The sequence below is a fragment of the Volvox carteri genome (genome assembly GCF_000143455.1).
Source record: "Volvox carteri f. nagariensis unplaced genomic scaffold VOLCAscaffold_5, whole genome shotgun sequence".
Classification (NCBI taxonomy): domain Eukaryota; kingdom Viridiplantae; phylum Chlorophyta; class Chlorophyceae; order Chlamydomonadales; family Volvocaceae; genus Volvox; species Volvox carteri.
This window is the reverse complement of record NW_003307548.1, coordinates 1430056-1447797: the sequence shown is the minus strand read 5'-3', so window position 1 is coordinate 1447797 and position 17742 is coordinate 1430056. Positions and strand designations below refer to the sequence as shown.

Here is a 17742-nt window from a genome sequence, read left to right as displayed (position 1 = left end):
ACCCAAAGACGTAACACCGAAATGCGTACGGATGGTCGCGAAGTTCATCCCTAAACTAAGCCATCAACCACCCTGTGCACTGTTTCTTGTTTACATACAACACACGCAATTGTTAATGGCAGTTTTTCAGTGGTCTTTTGCATGCCACAAAGGGAAATGGCCTTAGAGAACGCAGCTAGAGAAGACCTTGCTGTGCGTACTATAATGGATACTTGCTACCCTAGTGGTAGGCTTCCTGACAGACATCGGCAAACGCTCTGGGCACTTCTGGTCGTACCGAGACTCCCGAAAACAATCCCCGAAGCCGACCAGCTTGCAGAAATAGGACCATCCGCCTACCATCCCATACGAAAGCTCCTCTGCGGCTCGAAGGGGGCCCCGACGGCCGGAGCCGGCAGTCATGACAGAAATCGACCCGCTCCCGAAACCAAAACACTCTATTTGCCGAATTCTGGTTCCTGCATTGTCTTCACCGCAATTGTAAGCTCTACAAATACTTGGCAGTACCGAGATAAAATGAAATGAAATTCGAGTTCCTTACCCAGTATACAGTATGCCTTATCTCAGTCGCCCTTGTACTACACCGTTAGAAGTGTGGCAACCAAAAACCGAACCCTTACTTCTCTCATCTATGAGCCTGCTATCGTATAGATCGAGATTCTTGACGCGTTCAGAGAAAAGTTGTGTCACCTCAACAGTCTCAAAGTTTCGGCCCCCAAGAATGCTCCTTGCCTTGCTGCGTACGCTGCGCCAAAAGCTGGGGCTTGGAGAGATCTACAATGCACTTATTAAAGCGTTCATAGATTCAACAGAAGCTGGGAGGATTCCTGACTTCATTCTACGCTTTGGAATTCGCTATCTCTTAAGCATACGTGTCGAGGAGGTGAGTGTGGTTAATACCGTAAAGTACCTTACTGAAAACCTACTCGGCTAAGCTGATCGCCGTTTGTTGTTCCTCGGTTGCGACGCGCTGCCAGGTTCCCAAAGACCTGGATGCGCGATTGCGACAGACGATTGCGTTTGTCGAGGAGCTGAAAAAGATGCCAATTGCGATTAACACAGCGGAAGCGAACGAGCAGCATTACGAGGTTGGGACGCTGAGTTTCACGTTCGCATGAATTGCTGTAGTGCAGCCTGCCCAATTCATTCTGCAGGCAGCCTGCAAAGGGCTTTGGGCAAAGCTATGAAGGGATATGCGTGCCATATTTCTGGAACTTGTCTAGTTGGACTCCTGAAGAAACTGACGGTTGGCGCATGTCGTACAAGTGCGGTGCGCAACCGCCTCCTGCTTCGGTCGTTACCATGCCCCTCTGTGCCTGGGCCACATATGGTCCTTGGGATCGCCCTGTGATCCACTGCTCCCCTTCGATTGCTACGAACAATTATTCCCCCTCGTGTTTCCCTCAGCTCCTGCCCCGACTTCGGAGCTCATAAACCTGCACCCAAAATGTGACTATTCCATCGGCAAATGGGTCCGGAAGCCGTAACCGTGTACGTCATGGTCGTACACCATGACAGCCCATAGTGCAGCTCCAGCACTGGCTCCCAGGGTCGTGACCGCACCCTCTCTCACACACCGCCCGCGCCCTTCACCGGCACTTGTTTCATCGACTTTGCATATGCTACCACCCCTATCCCTCAGTCTTCTTAACCACGGAGCCATTGCGTGCACTGCTTGTGTGTCGTAGCATGCAGCTCCTACCTGCAATCATTTCCTTGTCTGTGCGCACATCGCTAATGTCATGTGTCCCGGTACTACCCTGATCACCTAGCCGGTCAGCGGTCACATAGGGGGGTGCTCAACCTTTCCACCAGCGGCGATCTCCGTACCGCCCTGATGCTGACCCCTGCTACTGCCCTCCTTCCCTCCCGCTACACCCCGCCTTGCTGCCGTACTGCTCGTCAACACGTGCGCAAAGATCCCCACTCCGTACTACCTGCTGTGCCTGGGAAGCCACCTCAAGTACAGCAGCTGTCTGTACCGCACGCCTAAGGACGCCCTGAACCAGGCCGAGTACAATATGCTAGGTGAGAGAGCTAGGGGGCTGAGCAGGAGCTTGGGAAGGGATGGCAACCAACCAGCCGTCTGCTAGGGGCCCGGACTGGAATAGGGGCGCACTGTGGGCCCTCGGGCAGCTCCCCTCAGGCGCAGGTGGCGGGGAAACCAGCTCCAGGCTCCTCGCGCCCTCCCCCTCAGCCTACCGCCGCGCCTAGCTGCCAAGGCTAGCGGCCTGTGCTCGTGGTGGTGATAGTCGGGTGCCCATTATCCGCCGATGTGTGTGTCTGTATGTAATGCCAAATCAAGTGGACGAGGCGTTATAAAGCCGTGCAGAAATGGACAAGCCTTGTAATTAGCCGCGGGGTGACAACCTATCCTGCACAGATTTGTACTGCGAGCGAGCGCAGCTGGCTCCTGGTCAGCGGGTATTGGAGCTGGGCTGCGGCTGGGGATCCTTTTCTCTCTTTGCGGCGGCCCGCTACCCGGCATCCACCTTTGTGGCGGTGTCCAACTCGGCCACTCAGAAGGCGTTCATCGATGAGGAGGCCCGGAAGCGGGAGATCAACAACCTCACGGTAAGAGGGTGGGGAGGAACATTGACCGCACACGTATCGATTGGTTGTATCCCGCCATCCACGAGGGACGCTGGCCTGGCCGTACCATGAAAAACCTCCCGCTGTTCCACACTGCGTCTAACCGACAACTGCCAACCGCCAGGTGATAACGGCCAACATGGTGGACTTTGAGGCACCGGGGGATCCGTTTGACCGGGTGGTTTCGATTGAAATGTTTGAGCACATGAAGAATTACAAGCTGCTGCTGAACAAGGTGGGTGCAGGGGGGTTGCAGTCCTTGGGCATTGCGGAGCGGAGGGCTGCTGGATCACAGCTGTGCAAAGGCTGTGGCTTCCTGACCCGGCTGAGGTTTCAAAATAATTGGATATAGACAAGTCAGGTAGAGCCGTCTTTTAACGCGCCCATAATTGCGCATGAAAACCCCAGAACCGCGGTGGGTCGCAAGACCACGGAAAGGTCACCGTGTGCCCGCAGGGCAAGCAAACGCGCTTTCCAGGCGAATGACATGTGGAGCAGGGAACGAGGTGGCGGTGCCTAAACCAAGACAGCGCAGCAGTGTTAATGATGGCCTTACTGGAGGGCGGAGCCTTTGGGGCTTTCGATTTTTCCTCTCCATGCAAAACAAGAGCTGCCATGGCTGGCACCTCTAGGTTCATCCTGACTTTTCGACTCCATGGCTCGTGCACAGGTATCGCGGTGGATGAAAGCCGGCGGCAAGCTCTTCGTGCACATTTTCGTACATCGGTCCACCCCCTACCACTTCGAGGTCAAGTCGGAGGAGGGTGAGAGCACGTAGAGCTGATAAGGAACTGTCCATCCCTATCCATCCCTGTCTGCCTATCTGTTGCCTAATTGCCTGGGCTTTCCGGTCACCTCCTGATTATCGCCCCTCTTTTCCAGACCATGACCTTTTTCCAGACCATGACCTTTTTCCAGACCATGTCCTCCAGACCATGCAGTCCTTGTTTGGGGAGGTTGGTTGTAGGACAGTAGGACAGGATCACACATCCCTTGGGCCATGCAGTCTATTGACTTGGGGCTGGCTCTACTGGCCTGAATTCCTACTCCTGGCAGCTGCTGCTGCTGTTGCTGCTGCTGTTGCTGCTGCTCTTGCTGCTGCTGTTGCTGCTGCGGCCCGACGCCCAGTATTGATGCATTTCTGTCTCAATCCCCCCCATCCTCATCCGTTATGTTTTTCTCTCCCCTTCTGTCTTCGTCCTCCCAAAACCTTTGCCTATCTCCCCAGACTGGATGAGCAAGTACTTTTTCACTGGCGGCACCATGCCCTCCCTGGACCTGCTGCTCTACTTCCAAGATGACCTCCGCATCCGCAACCAGTGGTGAGAGGAGAGGAGGAGGAGGGGACCCGAATGGCGCGGGATGACAGCATTCAATAACGGATAGGACCGGGGCGGTGGTGGCCGCCGCTGCGGTTGCTGCACTTGGCGATACCGGTTAGGGTGGTGGTGGTGGAGAGGCAGTACAGGCCCCAGGGGCTGCTGCATATGGCCTCACCTACCCATGGTCTGCACCACATCTGTGTATCCTCGTTGGCGCTCCTCCCCCGCAGCGCATTCCGGCCCCGCGCTTTTACTACCCGTCGTCTGTCCCTCACTCCTGCCCCACTCTCCCTCCCTGTACACACACACACACACGACTTCATCGCACAATGACGGCAACTTGGACAGGTATGTCAACGGACAGCACTACTCGCGCACTCTGGAAGACTGGCTGGTACGACATGACCGGCACCGCAGCTCGGTGAGATGGGCCGGCCCCCTGCTGGCGGTAACTCCCCTTGCCGCCGCAGCAGCTCGGGACTTCCCGGATAGTGAGGGATGAGGGTCATGCGTTGCCTTTGTCCGCAAGGGCAGCAGGGTTATGGTCGTGCCGGGCTCCCGTCGCTTGGCCTCTTTAACGGCCTCTCGGGGGATCAGCACCTTGAGGAAACGGGGAGCTGTCACGGGCACCGTGTGAAGCCGTGCGACGTCTTTTTCCCACCTGTGCATCTCTTCTGCTGTTCGGGGTGATGGCCAGGCGGTGGCCAGGCGCCCAGTCTTTCCGCAAGCGCTGCTGAGGCACTTGGGTTATTGACTGACGTCAGGACAGGGCGAGTCGTTTTTGGTCGGTGTAAGGGCCGCTTTCAGTTGCTGCGCTTTTGTGTTATTGCGGAGTTTCTATCCGTCCTTGTTTCCCCTCCCCTGCCGCCACGGACCGCATGCGCACACAGGTGCTGACCATCCTGGACGGTGCCTACAAGGGAAGTAAGGACTCCGCGTCAGTCTGGTACCACCGCTGGCGCATCTTTTACATGGCCTGCAGGTGCGACTGTGGTGGGAGGGAGGGCCCAACAGTTTACCCCTACTTTGCCCACGGGCCTTGTCTCAGTGAACCAACTTAACCAACTTCACACCTCGCGGCCCAACCTCTGCCCCTCCCCACGGCATTTGCCCGCCAACGCAGCGAGCTGTTCAACTACAACGGCGGCCAGGAGTGGGGCGTCGGGCATTACTTGTTCGAGAAACCCTAGGCGAGCCCACTTGCTTCTTCCTCCTGTACTGAAATAGAAGATGTCGATGGCGCTTCCTTCAGTCGGCAGGACTGTGCCTGGTTGTGGGGATGGCCATGTGTCGCGGTCAGCAGAAACTTCGGGAACCCTGGACCACCTGGAGGGTACTCTTCATTTGTTGTAACAGGGCTGCTGGCAGCAGCACTGCCCGGAGCGAACATGGACGGTGAAGGGAACGCAGGTGCTTAAGAAACCTCGTGATCTTCCCAGTGCCGTCAGAGCAGTATACGGTAGCAGTATATGGCCGTATCCCACGACCCCCGCCGGTTTTTTGGAATGGGATCGCCTTAGCGGAAAATGCTGCTATGAGCAGGCGCGCGTGTTTTTGATATATCTTCTATTTCTGTGGTCTGTGCTTGGCCTGTGCTCTGATTTGCTTTGGGTTGCGAAAAGCCTTTACCGAATGCCTTTCGAAGCCTTCCGAGCTATAACATCTTTCCTATTTATGCATCACCTGGCGGGCATCGCGGTTAGGACACAGAACAGGGTCTAGCAGGGATGAAACCCTGTGGCAGGAGTGCGCTGTGAAAGGGTATGCGGGGGTGGCGGCGGCGGCCGCAAGAGCTACAAACACGTCATCCCCAATTGTTGATATGTCTGGTACGGTGTGGCTAGGTGGTGGACAAGCGCAATCTTGCTTATAGCCATAGCTTCGGATTGCTCGTCGTCTGGCAGGGTTGTGCAGGAAGCAAGTTCAAATTCACATCGCCACTCTGGTGCACAACAGCCGGATAGGTTCTTTTGGGAGTACACGTCAACGTCTAACCAGCTGGTTACACGACCTTCTCATAACACGACGTCAGCGCAGCACAACAGGTCGGACGCACAACTCCAAAACTTTCGCAAGGAACGAAGGACAGAGCCACACGCAAAATTTAAAAACCCCCAACACCGGCTACCCCCTCAACCCCCTAAAAAGATGCTCCTGACGCGCTCGGAGCGGAGCTGCACACGTCCCGAAGACCTTCAGTTACCACTTGGTGCAACTTGCAAAACGTAACGGCTCGTATGGGCGTTTTCTTTATCTCTTCCTGACATGGAATGCTAGCAAAAAGCCCTGATCCGCTTCTTAACCTGTTCTTGTCCGCTCAACAGGAACCCGCACACCAAGCACACCAGTACGACAAAACAGATGTCATCCCCTGGCGTCCTAGATGTCTCTGCTTCTACACACCCCAGCGCCTCGCCCCCCTCGCCCGCACACCCCGAGAACGACGCACACGTGTACACAAAAAGCCGATGCCGGTGCGGCCCAGATTATTACGTCACAACGAATCACCGTCTCCCTACTCCGCCGTTGCAACTTGAAGGTGTCGAAGCAAGGCCTACAAGTTGCAACCTCCCACTTCATCAAAAGGACCCCACTACCTGCGCCCATCCTTTACTGGGTGCTGCGGGTCCTGCGCCATTCCGCAATCCGCGCCGCCAGACCCTCCTCCGGCACCAGTTGCGCCTCGGTGAGCGGCATTCGGGAGAAGGGGTCAGTGGCGTCTGACAGCAGGTGTCGTAGGATGTTGGGTCGGTCCACCACCACACCGCTGGGCAGCCTCACAGGGTCCTGCAGCCGGAGGTGAAGATGCGCGGGCGGGTGGGTGAATGTGTTGGACGGGTGGCGTGGCATGGGGGATGGCAAATCAGAGAGGTGGGGCTGTGTAAGGCCTTTTCGCCTCTTAGCCCGAGAGCCGCCAGCGTACCGGTAAGGTCTTTAAGGAGAGCAACGGCAAACAGCATGAAAACCCCGTTGGCCGCGTATCATGGCCGACAAGTAAGGGACAGAACGCCACACACCGCCGGGGGGAAGGGCCGTCTAGGCTGGCTACCAGGCTGCTTGGAGCCAGCGCTGTACGGCGTCCTAAGGCTTTTAAAGCCTCCCTCGTAACCGACAGCCGCACCGCCCCTCCAACACCAGCCCTCCTCCTGTTCCTGGCCCCACACCATTCGCCCCTTGGTGTTCCACGACGGCTCTATGCCCTTTCGGGCCTGAGCTGCTCACTTAGCCCTAACGTACGTAATTTCCTTTATCCCTCCCCTCCCTGCCCTCTGTGTCCCTTGCCTTCATGATGGTCGACATGATGGCGCACATGAACTCCTCCGGCACGTCCTCGCCCATCACCTCGTCCTCCTCCTCCGCCACACTGCTCGCCGCCAGGGCCCGCTGCGACAGCGCCTCAAGCTGCTCCCGCTGACCCACGTTCAGCAGCCCTGAGGCGTCCAGCACTGCGAGGGCCTGCGGGGCAGGGAAGGGAAGAGGTAGGAGCGGGGAGGAGAGCGGGACGAAAACACGGGTAGGCGCAGGAAATGGGGATTGCAGGCGACGAGGCTCAAGACGGGCACAAAGGCCTAAGTTCCTTGCAGGGAAGGATAAATGCCGCGATTAGCCTTTCAGGAGCTCCTTCCGGAAGCTCAGCAAGCGAGGTCAGGGCTACAGGATTTTCGGGCACGTGGGGCGACCGGCGGCCCTCGTGTCGCGACAAAAAGGAGACACCGCCGCACACAGCTCGCGAAGGAAGTCCGCAATGAACGCAAGGATATTCTGTATAATGGCGGTTGAGCGGGGAATTGCCATTCCGATGAATAGAAAGGCGAGAGACGTCCCGTTTGGATCTCCCGCCGTTTGCATATCAAACCGTCTGCATGTCGCAATTACAACACAAGGACACCACGTAGCGAGCGGTATGGGAAAGCGCGTGTGCGCTCCTCAGCACAAACACGTCAGTGACAGATGATAGGGGGTAAGCATGTACGAACATACGGCTGCCCAAAGCGTTCTCCCCTCCTCTCGGTCTCCGCCCTGCTGCCCGCTCCCCCACCAATGTCCCCCGCTATCCACCTCCAAGAAGTACTCGGGCTTGAAGGAGCGCTTGTCGCCGCCCACCGCCGCCGCAAAGACTGGCGCAGTGCCGGTGCTTGCGGCAATGCCCCGGTCGATGGCGTCCACATGCAGGTACACAGTCACCAGACCGCGGAGCAGCTCCCTGGGGAACCCCCACGTCGCATCACAACAGATATCCCACATTATATATGGGAGCAGAGGGGGATGGAAAAAGAGAGGAAGCGACAAGCGGGTCCATAGGTGGAGGCAGGGAGGGGGCAGGGAGGGGGCAGGGAGGGGGCAGGGAGGGCGAGGGGCGTAAGGCGAGGAAACGCACCGGAGAGTTGGTGGGTAGAGGTTAGAGGTAGACCGGATTTAGACCGGAGGAGCTCGAATGGCTGACCATGTTAGGAGTGCTCACTAAGCAGACCGACCGCCACGATGGCACTACAGTAGCCCCCAAGGGGAGGGGGGGAAAACTGCGGAGGTCTGGTTTGGATGTCGTAATGTCGGGGGAAGGAAAGGCAAACGAACGCAGTGCGTAGAGCCCGAGAGCGCTTAGGCGGTAATAAGAGGTTCAGTGGGGGCAGGTCAACCGGCATCCTAGAGCCTCGCCTGCGTGCATGCATGTGCGGTGGAAAGAGTTACAGCTAGGGCGGACTGGCCACCCGGCTGCCTGCCTGACCGGCTGCCTCACCGCGCATTGAAGTTGTATTTCTCCGGGTTCCGCACTCGGAGCTGGCGCCGCTCCGGGCCTACCAGGTACTTGAGGAAGTAGTTGAGAGAGTCCCGCAGCCGCTCCACCATGTGCGGCTGCAGCAGGGTGCGGGTGGTGTCGGCCTGAAGTGGGCCCCGGGGTGGGAAGAGGCCCCGCAGGAAGGGAGAGGGAGAGGGAACGGGAGGACAGTGCAGGAGGTTCAATCTTGTGGAGGGGTGGCCAATCAGCCACCAGCCAAGAGAAGCTAGGGAGGAAAGGGAAGCCAAAGGAGTGAAAAGCACTTCCGTGGACTCGGTGGACTCGGTGGACCCGGTGACGAGGATGAGACGTGAGCTGCCCAGGCGACTAGGGATAGGGGGCCAGGGGATGTGGCGTAGTAGGGGTGCGGGCGGATGGGAAGAGGGGCCTGGCTAGGCGATAGCAAGAGGGCACCTGTACAACTCGTGTAGTGGGGAGGACGAGGAGGAGGAGGAGGAGGAAGAGTGTGTGGAGGTCCCACCCTCTGACCGGAAGGGTACACATCATGCGGAGGTTCCGATGCGCCGCCTCCTCACTGCGCCCCAAATCACCACCTCACCTCTATGCACCTGATGTGCAACGGCCAGTTGCCCGCCGCTTCGTCCCTCCCTCACCCCCGCGCCCACACGTTCCCCCACCTCCTCGGTGATGAAGTTGAGTGTGTCGATGACGGAGGTGGCGGAACGGATCATGGCGGTCAGGTTGTTGCCGTTGCGCTCTTGCATGTTCACCAGCTCATCACGGTCCTGTAGGGGGGTGGGGGGAAGCGGCGAGGGGGAGGGAGAGCACCGACAGTGAGCCAGGGGCAGGGGATGGTGCCTGATACCTAGGTGCATACAACAGGGCCCCCCGGTCCCCCTTCCCTCCCCCATCCACTCACCTCCCGGGACATGGCCGCCCACCTCGCCTCATCCGCCCTGGTATCCTCGGCCTCACGGAGCAGCTTCAGCAGCTTTAGCGCCTACGCGGGGGCCATGAGCAGGGGTGATGAGGGGTAAGGGTTTTATCCGAAAAAAGGCGGGGGAGGTAACGGCAAGGGCCAGGCTGAACCTGCCGCGCTCTTGTCCCCACACCGACCACCACGTCGGCCCTCCTTGACCTGCATTGGGCCCTCGGCCTGGCTGCGACGCGCCGTGCAACACTGCTGGGGCCCTGGACTCCCCCCGTCCCGAAGCCAGGGCCCCCACCCCCCCAGCACTCGCCTCATCAAGCAGGTAGGTCAGGTCGTTGAGCAACATGTTGGAGAACCGCTCGCTATTGCCCCGGTACTCCTCAGCACGTACGGCAGCCAGCCAGACAGCCCTGAAGGAGGAACGGGGAACGGGGAAGGAAGCAAGGGCCAGCGGCGCCGTGCGGCCGAGGTGGCTTCTGTCCTGTGTGTGGGCGTGAGCGCATAGTACGCTACCAGGGCAAAGACACTACTTCATTTCCTCAACCACAGGAGGAAGGTGCGAATTGGCACTATGCATGGGTTTGCCACGGCACACCTCCCGTGCGCATACACACACAGGTTTCCAACTCCAAAACACGCACTGTGGCGTCATGACCCCGCACATCATTCCGTATGTCCACATAAGGACGCCTGACTGGCAGTTGGCAGTTGGCAGTTGGCAGTTGCGGCTAGTGCCGTGGCTCCGCCAGCATGACCCACCGATGGTGCGGCTGGGCCCACAGGTACTTGAGGATGTTGGCGATGGTGGTACGCATGTTGAACTTGAAGTAAAACGCACCCTCGCGTTCCGTGTGCTCAATATCGTTGTACAGCCGTACAAGTACGGGCGTCAGGTTCTGTACCACAAGCGGGTGGCAGTTGAAGAGCGCCGCCAGCTCCGCCGAGGGCCCAGCGGGAGCGCGCCGCCGGAACGCAGAGCGCCTGCCGCCGGTCATTGGCCCGGCAACCCGAGGGGATGGGAAGAGAGTATGCCCCGGGTCCGGTAAAAGCACGGCATGCGGGTGGGGGAGGGGACGGAGCGGTAAGGAAAACAGACATCCGGACACGGGCGGGGCGTGGGGCGAAGCCAGCCAGGAAGGAAGGAAGCCTGGGGGGCACCCAAGGAATGGGCCCATGGGGCCTTATTAGGCTACTGGCAAGAAGAGATAACACCACACACATATGCAGCGCGAAGACCTGCCAAAGTGAGAGTTCGAATCAGGCCGGTGCCTAGTACGGCCATGTCCGTTGGGGCGGCACAGGTAGGTAGCAGCACGGAGCCAGCAAGAAGGTGAGGTTTTTAGGCGGCATAAGGGTCGCGTCCATACATTACTTGGCCCCTAGTCGGCCTCACACAGCTGCACTCCGCTCACCCGCCCTGATCCTCCTCGTCGCTTTGCGGCAGCCACAGCTCCAAAACCTCACTCAGCTTCGATCTGCATGCCGTACACGCGTCGGATTTAAAGCGACAGCACATGACACAGCTTAATGCTATTCCAATCCGCCAGTGCAACCACTCGTGCAGGGGAGCAATCGCTGTGATTAAACACTTACGGCTGCGGTGGTCGGGACGGTCGGGAGGTGGCAACCGGGGGCCCACAGAGGACTTATCAAACCATCGTAGCGGTGGGGGCTCCTCCCAGGGGAAGCTGCTGCATGTGCTCCCGCTAAGCTGCTGCCACTGCGTTAGCCGCACCGCTGACCACTCACTCACTACTGACCCATCGGTCTCTGTTGCGCTGCCCAACTGCGCGGGCTACAATCGGCCTAACCCCCACCAGCCGCACCCGTAGTAGCTGACAACAGCAGCAGCTGCATTGGTCTCGCAGACTCTGAAACACGGCGCAGCCCCTCCCGCGGCCCCTGCTTGCTTGCCTGAGGAACGCAGACCGAATATACTTGGGCGAGGCCATGAGTGTGGTGAAGAAAACGGCAAACTCGTCCAATCGTACACCCGCCCCGTCCGCTGCGGAGGACAGCAGCTGGGGAGCGAAGCGGCTCACGAACAACAAAACCGAACACATGTCCTCAACGAAGTACTCCTGTGCAGCGGAGGCGAGGCGAGGGAGGGGCAGGAGGGGAGGGCGATCAGGACGCGGGAAACCGCCCACCCAGATTCTCGTGACCAATGGATACGCGGAGAGGTTCATCGCGGCCACGGACACGCACATGGGACAGAGGCGGAGCAAGCAGGTGTAGCAACCTGGCAGCACCGACGCAGCTCTCAACCGGAGGGGCAGACCTTCAGACAGTCGATACCGACCGGCCAGCAGTAAGCACCGCAGCGGCCACATCAGTTGCCCCCGACAGCACGAGTAACCAACAATCGGCAGCAGCAGCAGCCCTTCAACGGCCTATACTCGTGCTGCAAACTGAAAGGCTAACTGGGCTATGGGGCGCTACTCACGGCGGCCCTACAAGACGGCCCCTCCTGACCCTTCCCGGCCCGAACCCCGACTCCACCCCACCGGCATGCACGTGAAGTCCTGCGGTGCGGGTTCCGGCAGGGGCAGTGACAGCGAGGTGGCGCCACTGCCCCAGGGACTGCCCGTAGCCAGGCTGGTCAGCCAGGCGGCCATCAGCCTGGAAAAGCAATCAGAGGGGGAGGGGAGGACAGGCCTAAATCTTTAGGCAAGGCAGGAGGGTCCTTATGGATTGGGTGCGCGGCTGCATCGAGCAGAGGGATGGGAGAAATGAGCATGCAGTTCCCCGTCTGACTATTTCTCAACCAGCTGCACATGGGGGTGCGATAACCCCAGGACTGAAACGAGAATGCGGAAAGGAGGTCAACCCTGGGTTTCGGATCCGGGCCGCCCGCGGGACCCTCCTGGCTCTCTCCTGACCCACCTGTAGAACCCCAGTATGTCGGTCACCAGCGCGGGGTCCAGCAGCACTGTGAGGAAGGCCTGGTAGCGGGCCTGCAGGTAGTCCAGCTGAGCCCGGGCGCGAGTGAGGGCCAACTCGGCCATGGCGCGCTCGCCAGGATTGGACAGCCTGACACCGTAGAAAATGGGGCGGGGGGATTACATGATGATGCAAGTCTGTCACATGAGAAGCAGATGCCGATGTGGAGTCGGAAGCAATGCCGCAGCTGCCCGGTGATCGATGGAGTAATGAGGTAAGTTGGTGTTGGGAGGGAAGCTCAGGAGATAGAGGCACCACGGTAAGACAGGGGCACACACGAATGGGTGAGGGCGCCGACAGAAAGGAGCGGGTATGAGCCCAGGCCGCAAGTGAGGTGGGGGAAGGGGTAACCACCGGTCAGACCGGCGCAGAGCCCGGGGATGGGGATTCGATCGGGGGTGGAGGTCAAGATGTGAGCGGCCCCTAGAGATTCCACCCACATTCTTCCTCACACGACAAAAAGGGGAAGAAGGTCGACTGCGGCAACCGCACAGTTCCCCTGGACCCTGCCCCGTCCCGACGTCCCCATGCGCCGATCCTAGCTCCACGACTTCACCCCGCCCCCTCTTCTCCCTTTACAGCTGCTTACTCTTGCATCATGGCCTCAGTTTGCGTCACATGGCTCTGCAGGGGGGGTACGGCAAGGTACGGACGAAGTACAGATGACACACGGGCCACACGAGGCGAGTATTGTGCGAGACTCATGACCACACCCCTTAACCCGCACAGTCTACCAGCTACCCCCTCTGCCGCACCACAAGGGCTACCAGCTCCCAGTCTCGGGCGTATCCTGCTCTGCGGCCCCTCCAGCCCCAGTGGTTGAGAAGCCCCCGTTTCGTCGCATCCACCCACCCGCAGGAAGTGCACGTTGTGCGCAAGGTCGCTTTCCAGGTGGGTCATGGACCTGACGGGCCCTATGTGCAGCGCATGGCACGTCAGGAAGAACGCCTGGCAGATGAAGTGGAAGTCGCCGCCGCCGTCAGGACCGCCAACACCACCACCGGCGGCGGCGGCGGCAGCTGCCGAGGCGCCGGTTGGCGAGGCTGTGCCGACCCGGCGTGGAACAGGGCCCGGGTCGAAATTTGGGTCGGTGCTGAGAGTGAGAGCGGGGCCGACAGTGGCCGTGGGGGCGAACACGAATACGCACGCACGAACACTCCTTCGCCCACACGATTAAGGAGGGGACAGGGGCAGGAGGAGTGTGCCTAGGAGGGGTTTAGGCTCGTACCAAGAGCCTGTGCCACGGCATTAACCCGGATAGCACGGCCGCGTGCGACTCTTCTCCCCCCCTCCCTCCCCCCCCCACACACCAGGGGGGTGCAGGTCACTCTCAACGTCTACAGCTCCACACGTGCCTGACTCAGTTGCTGTGTAGAACGCAGGATTGGTCGGTCGTGCTCAGCGGGCAGCCGCACTGTTGCATATCATCACAACTACCCTAGGGCCTTCGTCACCGCCCTGCCACACTCCCCTACCTGGTCCACTGCCCCCCCCAGCACCTCCCGCCGAGGCAGATGCTGCCGCGTGGCTGCGGATTCGCTCCCGCCACGCCGCCTCTTCGTCGCTCGCCGCCGCCAGCCGCGTCTCCCCGCCGTACGACGCGTCCAGCAGCCCTCCCGCCGCCACGAACCCCGGGTCTACCCGCTTCCAAAAGGGAGATGCCGGGGAGATGTCCATGAAGGGGCCGCACAGCTTCAGCAACACTGGCGAGGAAAGGGCAGGGAACAGAGAGGAAAATGAGTCGTACAAGGTACGGCAGCGGCCGAACCAGAAGGTGGTCAGTCAATACGCGCGTGTGTGCGTATTTTAACTGTCAGAAAAGAGGCACTCCACCAGCTGTCAACTAATAACGACCTAGCAAAAAGGTTTCAGGAATGGGGGGGCCCCAACCCCGATGAGAACATGCTTCATGTACACCGCTTACGTGCTGAAGGCAAGGGGGTTAGGCCTCCCTGGCCTTGCCGGCTCGCTCACCTGCCGCCACATTAGCCAGGAAGCCATCCGGCGCCAGGGCCTCCGGGTCGAATCTGAGCTTGGCACGACCCGCATTGCCGTCCAGCACTGCCCCCAGCCAGCGGATCATACCAGCCTTGGTGGACCGCATCTTCAGTAGCGACTGGGGGAAGGGGGAGAACGAGGGGGGGAAGCGGAGGGAGAGAGTGGGACTGGGGAGGTGGGTGGGACTGCGGAGAAGGGAAGCGAGAAGACATGCAGGGTGGAGCCGCGTTTTGTGCATAGCCGACGGATAGACAGTTACATGGGTCGGCGGGTAGGTAGGTAGGCAAGTAGGTAGGCAGGTAGGCAAGCTCCGCAAGGGGGGTCGAGGACTCCTTCCTCAACCCTGATGTCTCCCTCGCCGAGCTCCCCCCCCCCCCGGCCCACCTTGACGACCCCGTTTAACTGCCCCGTGATGTTCCTCATGGCCAGTCTCAGCCCCGACACGGCGTTGTTCACGTCCCCCGGCCGCCGGCCCTCCATCCGGGTGAAGCACTGCGCCAACACGGCGGGCTCCTGAACCGTTGCTCCACGTACGTCATCAGGAATGGGACTGCGTGGGAAGGCGGAAGAGAAGAGGGAAAGGAGAAGCGAGGTACAAGGAGGGGGGGTGTTATATCACGACTTCAAAAAAGTACCGATCGGCGGATGCAGATCCCCTGTTACGCCCAGGACTACAGGGAGAAGATAATGCTCGGCGCTGTTAAGCATTCTGGCAACAAACCCGCCAGATGTTAGTCCGATGAGCGCGGCGGGGATGTAACCGTGCCCAACACTCCCACCACACGCAGGTCGCCAACGCACAGACCCGCGGCGTCGCTCGAGCCCCACTCCAACCCCATGGACAGCAACGGCAACGGCAGTGGAAACTACAACCCAGCTTTCGCCACACGCCATTACTACTCCCCACAACCCCTCCCCCTTCCCAGCCTCAGTCCTAGTCCACACGTGTCACATAAGTCTTGCCACAACCCGGTGTCGTATACAACACACACACACACACACACACACACACACACTGCAAACATGCACGGCAAGCACCTGATGTTGAAGAAGGGTCCCAGCCAGCAGGCCCCGGGCAGCACCACCGCCCTGCCCGACACGGCCCTCAGGTCAGCGGGCAGCCAGGCCCTGGCCACAACCGCCCCCCGGGCTATTGGCTCCAGGGAGAGCAGGTGCGAGAGGGAGGTCAGGTGCGGAGAGGGGTCACCCAGGGGGGAGATACGGGACACCAGACGTGCCAACTCCACGACTGACCAGGAAGGGAGGAAGGGGGGAAATGGATGCAAAAAACAAGGAGTCGGGCGGGAAGGGTGAGAGGAGGGTTTGAATGGGCCGGAGGTGGGGAAGCATAGGGAGGGAGGGACGAGACAAGATGTGCAGCAAGGGGCGAGGAAGCAGGGTCTTGAGAGGATTGCCCAACCCCCGGGGGGTTGGGGCATGCGGGCAGGGCACCCGGCGACCAACCGGAGGACGGCGAGGCGGCCTCACCGGAAGAGGGTACCGAGAAGCAGCTAGCTGGGTGGGGCTAGGAACCCCGCCCTCAAGCCTACGCAGCCTAGTACAGTACAGTCTGGTAAAGTTCAGTACAGATTGGAACAATGCAATTCAGTTCAGGACAGTACCAGGCGCCCTGGCTCATGCACTGGACAGGACGAGACTGTTGTATCTGGGAGGAACCCTGCGGAGGGGAGGCGGCGGCCGGGGCCAGGTCTTGGTCTTCGTCGCCTCACAGCGGCCAACCAACATGCACGGAAAGACCCGAGTACGCCCGGGCTCCGAAACCGTTGGAACATCCCGCACCTATTTTAGAAACAGCGTCCGCCAGTCCCTCGTCATTGTCATGTCGTACAGCCAGCTCTTCAAGGAAGCCCGGCGGCATGGGTACGGCACCGGCTGTGTACGCCGCGGCTGCGGCCTCTCCACCCCCGCCACCGCCTGGCCCGGCAAAGGCGGGGGCCACCGCGGTGGTTAGGGCGACGGTAGGCAGGCCGTGGCGTAGCAGCAGGGCATCCATGAGCTGCAGTGACCCACGGGCCTCGATGGCTGGGGGCTGCAGGGCGGCAGAGTTGGGCGGGCCAATAAGAATGGGACTGAGGATGGGTGGGCCGGGTTTCCATTCTACTACCCGCCTCCGTGTATGTAGAGAACCCCAGGGCCAGGGCAGTCCTATTAGGCTTTCCGGGGGGCTCGCTGGGGCGTTTTAGGGCGCATTACACATGTCACGTCCTGGACGCAACACGAGGTACGCCGACGTGCCATAAGTGCCAGAGACGAATTCCGAGTCCACCTAAGTAACCTTCGGTTTAACCTAGGCAACCTGACTGCAAGTTTTCCACTTATGGCTACTGGTGATTTCACCGCATGGGAGCTGCAGTCGTCCCCGGCCTCTCGTAGCGCTGCGCAGCAAAGGGGCTCTTAAAGCAGACCGCGCACGGACCTGCGCCACGATGCCCGCAAACAGCGCCAACCCAGCGTAGTTCAGGACAAGGTCCCGGGCAGCCGCCACTGCCGCCTGCAGCGGGGGACGGCGTCAGGGACCCGGAGGGGCGGATAGCGGTGGCCCGGTGGAATGAAGCGACGGAGCTGGCGCGCATATAAGGAAAGCAGGTTGTCCCCGAGGCCCGTTGCAAACATTCCCCCAGTGTCCAGGGCATTAGGAAGGCATTGACTTCGCTTAAATGATGGGCGGCATAATTCCTGTTCTCTGGAGACACAAGGGGAGTCCACGTCCTTTTGCACAGTGCGTTGGACCCCTGGGCCATTACGGATGGTTTGGGAAACACAGAAGCCAGCTCCGCACCTTAACCTGCTCGTTTGTCCCAGCCCTGCGAAGCTCCTCTGAAGAACGTTCGTAACAGCCCATGAGGTAGTGTATGGGAGGCTGCGGATAGTTTGATGGCGGAGACTCTATGAGACGCGACACGAGTACCCTGTCCAGCACCGCTGCATCCAAGACCGGCTTCTGGCCATTAGCTCCTGCCTCTGCCTCCAGCTCCTGTCGTTGCCGAGGCAGGTAAGGTTGTCATGGCCCGCACAAAAGCAGATCACTAATGGCAGGTTAGTACCTGTGCTAGCCCGGATAATACAACCACAGGAGGCCTCCAATTGACATGATCGGCAGAGCTATAGAGTGCCGCAGCAAAAATTCGAGAAAACACCGCATCCAAGTCTGCCATTGTGAACCGACAGATGATGAACTGACTAATTTTAGCAACTAT

At 59.8% G+C, this 17742-nt stretch overlaps 2 protein-coding genes across 2 annotated transcripts; one reads left to right on the top strand and one right to left on the bottom strand.

The window, feature by feature from the left end:
• Window positions 1-721: 721 nt before the first annotated feature.
• VOLCADRAFT_87433 (uncharacterized protein) lies at window positions 722-5104 on the top strand (the record flags this gene model as incomplete). The annotated part of the gene is made up of 10 exons (XM_002947210.1): window positions 722-883; window positions 978-1088; window positions 1920-2028; window positions 2384-2574; window positions 2717-2827; window positions 3263-3356; window positions 3821-3914; window positions 4263-4335; window positions 4805-4896; window positions 5038-5104. 10 exons carry the CDS (start codon window positions 722-724, stop codon window positions 5102-5104), a joined length of 1104 nt encoding a protein of 367 aa, XP_002947256.1.
• Window positions 5105-6524: 1420 nt separating this feature from the next.
• On the bottom strand, window positions 6525-17700 carry VOLCADRAFT_87432 (uncharacterized protein; the record flags this gene model as incomplete). The annotated part of the gene is made up of 24 exons (XM_002947072.1): window positions 6525-6701; window positions 7152-7370; window positions 7974-8118; window positions 8653-8795; window positions 9330-9437; window positions 9572-9652; window positions 9879-9993; window positions 10343-10564; window positions 10996-11058; window positions 11177-11178; window positions 11410-11664; window positions 12091-12205; window positions 12470-12616; window positions 13116-13150; window positions 13379-13569; window positions 14002-14229; window positions 14501-14642; window positions 14909-15074; window positions 15563-15681; window positions 16147-16202; window positions 16325-16574; window positions 16962-17036; window positions 17325-17519; window positions 17590-17700. The coding sequence occupies 24 exons, from the start codon at window positions 17698-17700 to the stop codon at window positions 6525-6527; spliced, it is 3360 nt and encodes a 1119-aa protein (XP_002947118.1).
• Between the last annotated feature and the right edge of the window lie 42 nt (window positions 17701-17742).